A 14,364-nucleotide genomic window follows, 5' to 3' on the forward strand; every position below is an offset into this window, starting at 1 on the left:
AGTAAAATTCTACTTAGGCCATCCTTTCATCTATCCAGTTCCTGATGACATCTGGATAGCTGTTTTCTTTCTAACCAAACATACACCTTGTCACAATGCTTCCATTCTCATTAATAACAGTATGTCATGTAGCTCGTACACAAATTGCCCCTAAGTAGGCAGCAAGCTCTCCCCAGGATATGGCCCAAAGTCAGAACAAAGGTGCCTTTTGTACACAGTGAAAAAGGAAAACAACCTGAATGACTTATAGTTGGGGCCCCGCAGGCAAAGGAAGCCTACCACAGGGATAGGATTTGCTACTTTGAAACACAATCACATCCTAGCTGATTGCTCTCAGCTCCCATGAAAGAACTAAGACCAAGAAAGCAGCTAAAGATGTCAACAACTAGCCATAACTGATAAGTTCTGGTTCACTCGAGCTGACCAACTGCTGGGAAGTTACATCAACTCTTGCATTGCTCTTCTAAAGTCACTTTCCAAGTACAGAAGGAAAAGAACCCAAACACACAAACACATACCCCTACTCCACAGGACATGCACATATGACTGGGTAGAGGATATGTATACATGGAAACTTCTTGTATATAAAGCATTTAGCCAAGACCCAATTATCTCTGTTTTACAAGAAGAAAAACTGAGCTTTAAATATTCATAGGAAGGGGCTGGGAAGGGGCTCAGTGGTAGAGTACTTGCCTTGCATGCATGAAGTTCTGGGTTTGATTCCTCAGCAACACATAAGTAGAAAAAGCCAGAAGTGGCACTGTGGCTCAAGTGGTAGAGTGCTAGCCTTGAGCTGAAGAGCTGAGGGACAGCACCCAGGCCCAGAGTTCAAGCCCCAAGACCCCTCCCCCCTCAAAAAAAAAGATTCATAGGAAGGGCCAGGCGCCGGTGGCTCATGCCTGTAATCCTAGCTTCTCAGAAGGCTGAGATCTGAGGATCACGGTTCAAAGCCAGCCTTGGCAGGAAAGTCTGTGAGACTCTTATCTCCAATAAACCACCAGAAAACCAGAAGTGGCACTGTAGCTCAAGTGGTAGTGTGCTAGCCTTGAGCTGAAGAGCTGAGGGACAGCGCCCAGGCCCAGAGTTGAAGCCCCACAACCGACAAAAACAAACAAACAAACAAAAACAAAAAAATTCATAGGAAGGGGGCTGGGAATGTGGCTTAGTGGAAGAATGCTTGCCTAGCGGAAGAATGTTTGCCTAGCATGCATAAAGCCCTGCGTTCGATTCCTCAGTGTCACATAAACAGAAAAAGCCAGAAGTGTGCTGTGTGGCTCAAGTGATAGGGTGCTAGCCTTGAGCAAAATAAGCTCAGGGATAGTGCCCAGGCCCTGAGTTCAAGCCCCAGGATTGGAAAAAAGAAGATTAATAGGAAGCTTCCCAATTTGTATATATAATGGCAGAACTGAGGCAAGAATCTAGAATTTTTAGAATCTTGTTTTTAACATAATTAACAATTGATGGGTCTAGCTTGGAGAAAACTTCACTAAGCACCATTAATTATCCATCCAAGAGCTTGAATGTTCATACACAAATGTGCCTTCTGGTAGGGAATAGAAATACCCAACTATGTAAATTGTCAGTTTGGCCTACTAGCGACAAAGATATCCAATTGGTGTGAGGATTGAAATAAGGCTTTTCCTTGTTAATATAATACCTATTAGATGCCAAATAACATTTAAATGATGTTCTTAAAATACTATACAATCTGTGCTCAGGATGACTCTAAGTAAATTGGAAAACTTATCCTACAGTGTGAAAATACAGCATTACAGGGAGTTATCCATTTACCTGCAACTTTATAAGTGCTAATGAAGAGTTTCTCTAAGAGCCAGAGGTGTGGCTCAGGTTATAGAGCACTTGCTCAGCAAGTTCAGGGCCCTGAGTTCAAACCCCAGTACCACAAAAAAAATAAGAAAGAAAAAGTTTAGTGTGACCTGACCCATTTCTGTGTCCTACCTAGACATATGAGAGCTTGATTAGATTTTAATTAGTGCAACCGAGATGAAGGAGAAACTAAAAGGCCAAGTTCATATAACAAACAAGTGGTAGACTCTTGACTAAAATTCAAGTCTGTTACTCTTAAACTAGATAGTACTGGTTTTCACAAGACCATTCTACCCTAAACCAAAAGCAATATAAAAGAATGGAGATAGTAATTGTTTTTCTGAGTCACTAAGAAACTCCATAGCTTCCAAAATGAAATCCCTTGGATATCAAAGAATCACAAAAATGTAAAGCTAGACATAGATAACTATTCCTGAGAATTGAAAGATCATCCTTAGAGCCAACATTCATATAATTCATGCAATAGCTTAATAATATCATTTCTTTTTCTATGACACCTCCACAGCCTGTTCCTGTTTCCATGTTACACTCCATTATTGATCTAATGACCATTTGACTGTGCTTAAAACAAATATAAAGGTTCACAATGGTTAAAAACATGTTCATTCTGGATACAATCTGGAGTAACAAAGGAAAGCATCTTAGTTTTTAAAGGAATAAACACTAGTATAGTATAAAAATAATGGATCTCTGAATTATGATTTAAAATCTATCCTTATTGCTCCAGGTCTACGATCATAGTATTCATTCTAGACTTGAACATGTGTTGTTGATCAACTAGTCACATGTGCCTACTGAGCATTTAATAATGTTGCTAATGTGAACTTACATGTGCTCTAAGTATGCAATATATATCAGATTCCAAAACCTTAGTAAATACATCATTAATAAATTTATAATGATAATATATATTATACAATATTTTGGATATACTATATTAAGCAAAATATATATGAAAAGTAATTTTACTTGTAATGTCCTTACTCTTTCAATGTGATTAGAAAAAATTAATTTACATTGTGACACTCAGTGCATATTCTATTGCCCAATAGAAATAAAATGATCAGTTCTTTCTGGCACTCAAAAAATCAAATTTCTAGAAAGAGTGAAAAAGTGCAGCATGGAGCTCACTGGACATTGATGAAAGAAAACTACACAACTCGTGGGTGGAGACAGGAGGGAGCAGAAGACACTGTACAAAAGGAAATGTACTCATTACTTGACTCATGTAAGTGCAATCCCTCTGTATATCACTTCTATAAAAAACAATAAAGTAAATTTAAAAAATCAATTTACTGAGCTAGGCACTCACTGGTGGGTCATGTCAATAATCCTACCTACTAAGGAGGCTGAGATCTGATAACTGCAGTTTGAAGCCAGTCTGGGCAGAACAATCCCTGAGACTCATCTCCAATTAATCAGAAAAAAGCTGGAAGTGGAAATGTGGTATAGTACCAGCCTTGATTAAAAAGCAAGAAGGCAAGGCCCTGAGTACACATGCATGCATGCACACCCACACACACAGAAAGAAAGAAGGGGAAGAATCATCTCAGGATTCTTATTGAACTAGGCTGGATTCTAGGTTTTAGTGGTATATTTCTCTGTGATTCTATACTAAGTAGCTACTGGGATGTGTGTCTAGATACAGGGGTAGGCACTGTCCATCTAACACCACACTCTTCCTGGCCTTGGATTTAGAACCACCAATACTTATTCTTTGATATTCTGAAGCCTGACTCTGCCATTTGCCTCCCAGAACCATCCTGGCTTGCTCAGTCATCCCCTCCTCATCCTTTGGCTTACTGTTTATTTTAAAAGTGACATTTCCCTGTGAGCAAAATGCATTTGGATTTTGAATATAGTTTAATCCTTCTTTTAGAGAGAGAGAAAGGCCTGTCAGCACAAGAGCAATATGCTTTTTCTGTTACGGGGCTTCACACTAGTCCTGAAGGCTCATGGTTATTGATATGCTCTTTCTGACTACCCTTGGGACTGATTCATCAACTAGCAAAGCTGAGTTGGGACACAGATAGCATTTTGAGACACTAATGAAAGATGCTGCATAAACATCAAAGAAAGGATTGAGTATTTCATTAGGAGACTCTCAGGGTAGAAGAGGATGAGAGGTCATTTTGTCTATTTTACTTCTCCTGGGCCATGTCCACACTTAAACCATCTCTATCAGATAACAGTAGATTGCAGTCCACTAAGGAAAAAAGTATCTTTCAACCCCTAGAGCCAGCCTTTTTTTTTGCCAGTCATGGTGCCTGAACTCTGGGCCTGGGCGCTGTCCCTCAGCTCTTCAGCTCAAGGCTAGCGCTCTACCACTTGAGCCACAGCACCACTTCCAGCTTTTTCTGCTTACATGGTGCTAAGGAATAGAACCCAGGGCCTCATGCATGCAAGGCAAGCACTCTACCACTGAGCCACCTTCCCAGCCCCAGACAGCCTTAAATCTATGGAATTTCATAGAGCTAGTGAGTAATGATGATTATGATAATGATAAAACAAATTACCATACCTAATATGTGTCAGGTACCTAATATGTTTTAGTGTTGTGCCATATATCTTACTCATATATGCTATTTCATTAAATCCTTATAAAAAGTCTGCTGTCTTTATTTTCAGATGTGGAAAACAAAGCTTATGATATCTTTATGTTTCTAGAAGCCATAGATGTAGGAGTAAAGCTGTATCTCAAATTGTCTGACTAAAGATGCCTGTCTCCTGTTTTCATATCACACTGTCATAAAGTAACCTTAAGGAATTTCAGTCTCCAAGAGCTAGCTTAAAGCTCTCTAACCTTTTATTTGAGGCCAAGAAGACTTCTTTACTTTATAGAAGAAAATAACAAAAGGTGGCAGTCTGTAGTGAGAATCTTCATAAGACATCTTTAGATGCCTTTGCTATTTGTCTTGCCATGAAATAATTTTCACATTTTCTCTCATTCACTGTGACACCTTATAGCTATAGCAAAAAAACCCCCCTAAAACCTGCCTACACCATTTCACAGATGGGGGAAAGCAGAGTTTACATACAATACTCCAAGAACAAATTCCAGTTCATAATCTCAAGGAAAGCCAAGAGCTGAAATACCTGGCCAATATTATTTTCTCATATTACCCTGGTAATTGGTGACTCAGAGTAGGCACTATTTTCCCCAGAACCTCTGTTAAAAGCTAGGCTCTTCATGAGAAAGAAGCTAAGTCCTTGTATGCCCTTACAGCCTGCCTCTTTCCCAGGTCCAGCACATCTTCCATCCCAATCAGCTAATCTTGCACAAGTAAGATCTGTAATCAGTAAGCTCTAGCCCCTAGAGGTCAGGCAATCACTCCCATATTAACAGCTAAAGACAATGCTATGATAACATACAGGGCTAATAACATTTCCCTAAATGAAGAAACAAGGCAAAGGCAACAGCAAGGAAGAAGAGGAAGGGAATATGTAAGAAGAGAAAGAAGAGGATATGGGAAAGAACTACAAGAAAAAGGGATGACAAAAAAGGGAATATAGAAAATGAAGAAAAAAAGACAACAATGCAAACTTTTCCCCAATATAGAGTCAAAATAGTCTTCAAAACAATCCAGGTCAAATCCAGAAGGGGAAACAAAAGTCCAAACAAGGGAAGGGATTTATAAAAAGATGGGAAATAGGGGAAGTTATTAAAAATAGAGGCAAAAAGAAATTCTGAAAAAATCAGAAAGATACCAGGCTCTGGTAGCTCACACTTGTAATCCTATGTACTCAGGAGGCTGAGATCTGAGCATCAAGGTTCAAAACTAGTCCAGGTAGGAAAGTCTGTGAGATCTTATCTCCAATTAACCAGCAAAAAGCTAGAGTTGGAGGTGTGGGTCAAGTGGTAAAGAACCAGCTTTGAACAAAAATGCTAAGTGAGAGCTGAGGCCATGAGTTCAAGTTCCATTACCAGCAATAAATAAATAAATAGGCAAAAATTTAAAAAGCCCAGTTCTGGAGTAGGAGACAGAAAGGAAAAAGGAAAAAGAAAGGAAAGAAAGGGTAAAGGACAGGAGAAGGGTAGGAAAAGTAAAGAAAGGAAAATAGGAGAAATCCACCAGGAGAGGATGAGCAGAATAAAGGTTAAAGGGAAGCCTGGGGAAGGCATCCAAGGAGAAAGGAGAGGAGAGTGAAGGCTGACACTCACCCTCACAAAGCTGGCAGGAAACCATCCCTCCTCATCGTCGATCTGGCCCCACCACCAATCCTTGTTGGAAGCATCCAAGACTTTGATGACGTCGCCAGCCTTAAATGCCAACTCCCGGTTGGCCATGGTGACGTGATCCCATACTGCCTCAGCACTAACGATGGAATCTCCAGTGATCAGCTTAGGAGACAAAATAAGAATGTGTTCAGTCCATGCAACTGGCTATCTTGCTTGCCCCTTCTCCCACCTAGAGAACTCTACTATGTATGGAAAAGCTATATACTCTAGTGGTGAGGGGTAGGGGGTGAGGGTAATGACACTAAACTGAAAGCTTTGTTGAACCACAAGACAAACAATGCTGTCAACTCTCCATTTGTCAGTGCATGAAATGATCCAGAATGTGAATAGATATTATACAGGCATCATGCTTTTATCTCTGCTCATGAACTCCTCCTCCAGAGAAGAAAGACATTTCCAGTCCATCTCTCTTTGGATCTTCAAGGCAGCTCTAGGTCTGGAATGTGTAGAGAGTCTGACCTCAGTGGGTAAAATGAGGCTCAAACATAATTGCTTTCTATTACTTGGTCCCTCTTTCCTCCTCCTCCTTAGAACTGACCAATTGAGAGTTGGTGGTATATTCTTTAACCTCACTGCACTCCTTCCCTGGAGTAAAAGACTATAACATTCTTCACATACAATGGACCCCAGTCCTGCAGCCTCCTGCCCTCACCCACACATGATGCCATCCAGAGAGGTCATGGGGATGAAAGAATATGGCTTTCTGTGTGCCCAAGAAACTCAACATTAACACAGAATTCCTCAGTGATTTTGATTATCACCCTGTGAGATACAAAGGGAGCCAGGGTTGACTTTTTTCCATTTGCTGGATGCAAAACTGAGCAACAAAGAAATTGAGAGGTGACTTAAAGATTAGTCAGCAAGGGAGACTTAACTTGGGCTACTAGATTTCATGGACAGCAGATCTGGGGTCCACACAACAGCAAGCAAACTTCTACAACTACATGAACACACACAGGCACACACACACACATACACTCACAAATGTATGTATTTATTTGTACTGAACCTGTAGAATGCCACCCATAATATTGTAAACAAAAACAAAAAACACCAAATAGTTCCTGGTCTTAAAGAACCTGAAGGAGATTCAGTCATTTTTAGTCATTGATGCCCTTGTCTCTGAGGAGATTCATTTTTATGTTGAACCTGCTTTCTTGCAAAGAAAAGGCAATTTCTCCTTGTTCTGACCTCTGTAGAGAAAGAGAATTGTTGGTCACAGAGGAAAAAAAAGAGAATTTAAGGTCACTACCTTCAATAAAACAAAATTTTTAGAGAAGTTTCCCCTCTCCTGCCAAAGCTAGTCCCAACTAGGTGTTGCTGAGCTCAGTAAGCCCATATAGCCAAAACCTAGAGGACCATGAAGGTTCATGGCTTAAAACAATATCCTTGGAATTGGGTCAAGGATCAAAGTGTTGCTTGGCATTTATTACCAACCCTCTGCTCAGTACAGAATCTATGAAACCACAGTTCAAATCCAAGTATAATCTAGCTCTAGAGACTATGCTTGTAATTTTTATGCTCTGCTGTCTCTGGATCCCGGTTTCTTCACTTATAAAATGGGGATAATTCTACACTCCCACTTGACTCATGAGCTGGAAAACACGAAACACAAGGCTGGCAGGTATATTTATTGTAGAAGTGCAATGAAGACAAATCCAGAAGGGGTTGGTGGCTGTATGTGGCCCCTATGCTCTATCATAAATGCTAATAGAAGTAAGGGAGTATTTTTCTCTCATATTCTGAGTGTTTTTTTTTTATTGTGAAAATACTGTACAGAGGGGTTACTATTACATGGGCAAGATAATGAGTACATTTCTTATCAAGCATTGTAGCCTCCTCCTTTGTTTCCCCTTCCCATCCCTTCCCACCTCCCCCCGCCCCCCCCCCCACCCAATCCTCCTCGCTTCCCCGAGTGTTTTCTTTAATAAACTAAATTTCAACCAGAAATTGGTTCCAAGACTTGCTTTTGTGCGGAGGCTTGATATTTAACTTGCTACAAGATTTTCATTCATTGGCACTTTGTGCATTCATTTTCCTTTCAATTTTCATTCAGTGAACTCCTACTGTGTGCAGAAATCTGCTCATTTTGATTGTCCTTACCGAAGGATCTAAAGGCCTCTGGGCACCAATTAGCAAATACCCTTAAAGCAGGATGTAAAGATAGTTAAATGCAGACAAACTTAGCTTCAAATTCTGGGCCTTGCTATTTTAAAAAGTAGCAATGATAATAGGTAAAGATTGGAAGTATCAAAGGGAAAGATCATATAGGAACTGTCAGCATGAAATAAAGATATTGAGGAGGGCATTTTCACAAAATCCAGCAAAGAATTTCAAACTGTATATTCTTTAGGCTCAATTTCTTCATCTGCAAAATGAGATAATGTCTGCATTATGGACAGGGCTGTAGAGCGAAGTGAGCTTAAATGCTAGATGTATAGTGTTCAAGACAACATCCAGTATATTATATATATACATATATGTACATACAACACACACACACACACATATATATATATATATATATATATATACACATACATACTCAAGAGAGGTTGGAGGATACAGATCTAGTATGGGAGTCAGAAGACATTGTAGAAACCAAGGAAGTTTGCCTTGAAAGAAAGCACCAAGAGAAGGTCAGAAACCTTGAGAAGTTGTGACAATGGGAGTTGAAGAATAGAAGAGTCAAGGAAAATAAATGTAGATACAGCTGTCAACATATCATTAGGATACCAAGGATTATAACCTCACGAAAGCCAAGCACAAAAGTTTCAACAAGGATGAACCAACACTATCAAATGGTACAGAGTTATATAAAGAAAGCCAAGGGCGAGTATTTTAGTGGTAGCTAAACCAGAAATTAAATTCTCTATTCTCAATCTAGTTTATGTTCCTTTTTTCACCAAAAGCCCTAATTCCAAACTGTCTCCACTCTTCATCCTGTAAACCCAATACAAAACCAGGAGGTGGTGCTTGGTGATGCTAGTGATGCATTCAAATAATTCTAGGCTATGGGACAATACAACTGTGTAACTTCTAACATAATACCACAGGGCATTTGGGATGCAACATGAAATCCAGATTGGCCCCTACACAGTGAATAGGGCAGTGATTTGAAACCTCCATTCCAAAGACCTGTCTGAATATGAATGAGTAAAAGGATGGGAAGAAGAGTCATGTTAAGCTTAAAGATGGAATGAGGTCCTATTCCTTTCAATTTAGATTTCCGAAGATGGTCCTAATTTCAAATATTATATTCCATTAATTTCACAAATATATACATTTTTTATTAGACCTGCATGCTCTAATTTTTTTTGTCAGTTGTGGGGCCTGAACTCAGGGCCTGGGCGCTGTCCCTCAGCTCTTCAGCTCAAGGCTAGTGCTCTACCACTTGAGCCACAGCACCACTTCCGGCCTTTTCTGCTTATGTGGTGCTGAGGAATCGAACGAAGGACCTCAGGCATGCAAAGCAAGCACTCTGCCACTGAGCCACCTTCCCAGCCCAATGCCCTGACTTTTAATCTAGAGCTATAATCACCTTACTTTGGAGGCACTGGGACTTTGAAATCTAAGGCTAATCTCTGATCAACAAGGCATATATCTGCAACTAAGTTAGAGTGGCTAATGAAGAAATGGCAGGAAATAGAAGAAACTTGCATGTGCTAAAAAATACATAGCAATCTTTGAGTAAAAGGCTTCTTTTTATCTCAATCTCTACAATTCTCCATAAGCATTAGCATTGTCATTTCTATGGAAGACAATCTATAATATTAAATGAAGCCGTCTATGGTCACTCAGTACATATGGAGCAAATTTCAGTTTCTATTTGGCTTTACTGAAAAGCTTTGCCTTTGCCAATCCAACCACAATGTCAATGTCAAAAAGGCAAAGAGAAAGTCAGGCACTGGTGGCTCATGCCTGTAGTAATGGTTACTCAGGTGACTGAGATCTGAGGATCAATGTTTGAAGCCAGACAGACAGGAAAGTCCTTGAGACGCTTATCTCCAAATAACCTGTAAAAAGACAGAAGTGTAGCTCAAGTGGTAAAGTGCCAGCTTTGAGAGGAAAAATCTAAGCAAAGTTCAAGCCCCAGTCCTGGCAAAAAGAAGGAGGAGGAGGAAGAGGAGGCAGAGGAGGAGGAGGAGAAGGTGGTGGGAGAGGAGGAAGAAGAAATGGCAAAGAGATAGATCAGCCTATCCTATAAATGACCTTTTGTGGTTTTCCAATCCCCTGGAAGGCTTATTAAAGGATTATTCAGCCTCAGATTCTGAATTGGACAGCTATGAATTAGATCTTGAGATTTTGCATTTTAAACAGGTCCCATTTAAAGCTGGTACAGAGAGTGAACTAAATAGCTCTGATGACTTTCCTAGGCTAGGGCATTTAGGGTCATATAGCATAGAGAAAAACATCCCTAGAATCATAGCCCTCACTCAGTTTTCTAGAGTTATGCCACTTGTCTTCCTCATCTTGTTCTTGCTGTCTAGCTGAACAGTACAACCCCAAAAATAGATATTTAATTGACCTGGCTGGCTGCCAGAAACATTGAAGTTTGAACATCAAGAAGCAGGATGAACATCAGAAGCTTTAAAAAAACAAACTGAACCACTATGTGTTGTACAGAAGAGCAAATGGGACAACTGTTATGAAGGTAGCTGAACTGGACCTGCCTACTGAGAAGCATCATAGCAAGAAAAGAAAGGACATACAGAAGCAGTGCTTACCTCTCTGTGAAGTTTTCTCAGTTTGGTACCTATTCCTTTCCTCTCAGAACAGCCCCTTCCTAAAAGAAAAGCCTGGACAAGAGCAAAATTCCTTTCCTTGGTTCCCTTTAAGAATATCTAAAGCAAACTAGGTTTTACATTCTAAAAGTATTGAAGAATAACTATCCTTAATTTCTGAAAGGTGTGATCGAGGCTGCCCAAATACCAGCTAAAAGGCATCACAGGATTGAGCACTCTGAATGACATTGGGCAGGTCCCTTTCTCTGCCTCACTCTGCTTCTTTATCAGTCAAGTGACAGATTGAAATCAGATATATGACCTCTCAATTTCCTTTGAGTTCTGAGATTCTCTTGCAACTAACATTTTAGCCTTGCAAAGGACAAAGATTTTATTATTGCAGCTTATTTGGTCTTACCCTCCCTTGTGCTTGCTAGGATGTTTTTATTGTTCTCTGCTAAAGAAAATGAGAACTTGGAGCTAACTATTCCCTTCCTGAAGATAAGTCACTTGGACATTGTTAGCTCTACATTAAAGCACAGGCAAGAGCCTGTGTTTTCTCAGACTGGCTAGGAAATCTGAGGAATGGGCTTTCCACTTTGGCCTCAAACATCAAAAGCGACCTTTGTGTTTTGTTCCCTTGAGAAATCAACTTTCTCTTGACATTACTTCACATTCATAGCTTGTCCCAAACATTCACCTACTTACTACTACTTCACATTTTTATTGTAAAATTTTATTTTTGTATGTAAAATCCATCATGTGAATTCACTGTTTTCCCTCCTTCCTAAGTTTTCTCTCTTCATTGTTGCACCTATATTTCCTTCTTTCTTTTTTTGTCCATCATGGGGTTTGAACTTGGGACCTAGGCATTGTTCCTGAGCTATTTTGCTCAAGGCTAGTGGTCTAACACTTTGAGCTAACAGTGCCACTTCCAGTTTTCTGGTGGTTAATTGGAGACAAGAGTCTCACCAAATTTCCTGCCCGGGCTGGCTTTGAACTGTGATCCTTAGATCTCAGCCTCCTCAGTAGCTAGGATTATAGGCGTGAGCCACCAGTGTTCAGCCTATTTCTTTTTTCTTTGGGAGCAAGTACTGGGGCTTGACCTCAGGGCGTGGGTATGCACTCTTTTTCACTCAAGGATGGTGCTCTACCACTAGAGCTATACCCCCACTTCCAGCTTTTTGCTAGCTAGTTGAAGATAAAAGTCTCATGGACTTTCCTGAGGGGGCTGGTTTGACCCACAATCCATAGATCTCAGCCTCCTGAGTAGCTAGGACTACTAGGTGTGAGTCTCTGCTGCACAGCTTGGATCTATTTCTATTTTTGTGTGTGTTTCCCACTCAGATTTGATCCTTTATCTTCACTTCTACTATCTATTTTTAGGCCCAGCCCTCAACAATTCAAGCTGCCTCCTAACTAGTCTTCTTGGTCCAACTTCATTCTCTTCCACAAGCTACTCTTTAATAAATGCATTTTTCAAACTATCTTTGTTGTTTTCACTCTCCATACTCAAGAAGCTTCAATAACTCCCCATCATCAGTCTCTTAAAGATCTTTGTAATCTATTCTCATTTTGAATCCAATCCTTGCCTCTATCTAGGTAAGAATCTTCTTTTTTGTTTTTCCATGGTGCTGAGGATCAAACCCAGGGTCTTGTTCATGGCAGGCAAGCACTACTGCATTGAGTTATACCCTCCAACCTGGACCTTGTATTTTTGCCAGTCTAAGTCTCTGATTCAATCATACTCAAGTCAATGGTTAGGTATAAGAATACTAGAGTCAAAATGCTTCTTCCTAGTTGTATGGTGATTTTGACTCATCTATTCCTTAATACCTTCCCCGATGACTCTAGCCATCATGCTCTTTCCCTCTTCCTCTCCCAGTAATTTCTACTTGGGATAAGGAAATGCCACTGGGAGCGCTGGTGGCTCATGACTATAATCTTAGCTACTTAGTAGGATGAGATCTGAGTATTGCAGTTCAAAGCCAGCTCAGCCAGGAAAGCCTATGAAACTTTTATCTCCAGTTAATCACAGAGAAAGCTGAAAGTGGTATTGTGGTTCAAGTGGTAGAGTGCTAGCCTGGAGCAAAATGAGCTCAGGGACAGTACCCAAGGCCAGAGTTCAGCCCCAACATCAGCAAAAAAAAAAAATCCAAATTGAAGTTCAAGTTATCAACTAGAGTTCAAGTCTCCAAATAACCAGAGTATAATTGTAAATGGTAGATATAAAATACCTGCTTCATCTACAACAGACAACATGATTATTAACAGCAAAGTAAAATTCTATGACGAGCCCTAAAACCAGGTAAGCTCTGAGACAGATCATAGCAACAAAGTTAGAATCCCTGCCAGGGGAAGAACATGCTGTGTGACCAAATAAACTGTTTATGTAACATGTACCCAGGTGCCCTACAGGCCAATCCATTGAGGTCAGGATTTATGGCTAGGTAGCTTCTGGGGCAGGCTGGCTTTTTGCCACAGATCTGCACATGATGATTAGAGAAAGGAGAAGAGATACTAGGTGAGAAAAACATACTATGAATATAAAGAAAATCACAAGAGTCGCCTTTTCTTTTCCCTTCAGTCTTAACAGTTCATACCTGTCTGATTCCAGCTTCAATCTGGTTGTAACTAGAGACGAGGCAGGGAGCTTGGAGAGCCGTAGGTCCCTGAGTTGGTATAGCTCTACTTTGTATACTATAGCTGTGTTCTTGTTCTTACTTTGGTTCTACTTGGACCAATCACAGGAGCCTTCATTTTTCCTGGGCTATGACTTGAAGCCCAGCCTTGGAGCTTCTTGGGTAGAGGTGGGGGTAGGGCTCCTCTAGGTTTCCAGAAGCAGGGAGGAGGGGGCTAGAACTACATGAAGAATCTGTCCTCCGTTCCTCCCACATGCATAGCTCTATACTCATCAACACCACAGCCAGAGGGTGGGTGGGCAAGGCAAAAAGAAGAAGGAGAAGTCATTTTTTATCCTTTTGACAGATGTCCTGTTAAAAATCTTGTAAGAAAAGGAGGACTGTAGGTGGGGGGAGGAGCAGGGGAGGAGACAGGTTGGAACTAATGGTTCTAATGTCCAAATGTGGCCATCTGGCCATCTGGTCTAAGGTGGCAAGAATAAGAATAGCATTTAGTCAGAAGTACTATGACCTGTTCCTGTATTTGAAGAACATGGCCGTGGAATGCATTTCCTAAGAGAATGTAAGGTCTCCTCGCACTATAACTTGAGAGGAAATTCGCATGGAAACTACTCATCAGAAAGTGGAGGATAATTTCTAGTGCTTTATTGATTTCCCTCTGCCTGTTGGAACCTTGTGAGAGAAAGATATCCAGATGCACCTAGCACTTTAGTCACCATTGTCTTTTTTGCTTTGTATGGTAAAAATAGTGTACAGAGGGGTTACAGTTACATGAGTAAGGTAATGAGTACATTTCTTCTCAAGCATTGTTACCTCCTCCTTTGTGTTTCCCCTACCATCACTTCCCTCCCCACCTCCCCAGTGTTAAGAGTCTTAATGCTTAGGAGTGGACCATGTTTCTTTTAACAAA

General features: G+C 40.5%; 1 protein-coding gene across 6 annotated transcripts in view; it reads right to left on the minus strand.

Annotated features, from left to right (window-relative positions):
• The window catches only part of Arhgef9 (Cdc42 guanine nucleotide exchange factor 9), a 288,284-nt gene that overhangs the window by 79,981 nt on the left and 193,939 nt on the right, over positions 1-14,364 (minus strand). For 2 of the 6 annotated variants that reach the window (XM_042666915.1, XM_042666914.1), the window contains exon 2: positions 6,011-6,190. The exons of the other annotated variants lie outside the window; for them this stretch is intronic. In XM_042666915.1, the coding sequence (XP_042522849.1) occupies positions 6,011-6,136 (126 nt within the window). In that variant the 5' untranslated portion in view covers positions 6,137-6,190. The remainder of the gene's footprint in view (positions 1-6,010; positions 6,191-14,364) is intronic. 6 annotated transcript variants of the gene reach the window in all.

Source organism: Dipodomys spectabilis, unplaced genomic scaffold (assembly GCF_019054845.1).
Source record: "Dipodomys spectabilis isolate Male_0828 unplaced genomic scaffold, ASM1905484v1 ptg000370l, whole genome shotgun sequence".
Classification (NCBI taxonomy): Eukaryota; Metazoa; Chordata; class Mammalia; order Rodentia; family Heteromyidae; genus Dipodomys; species Dipodomys spectabilis.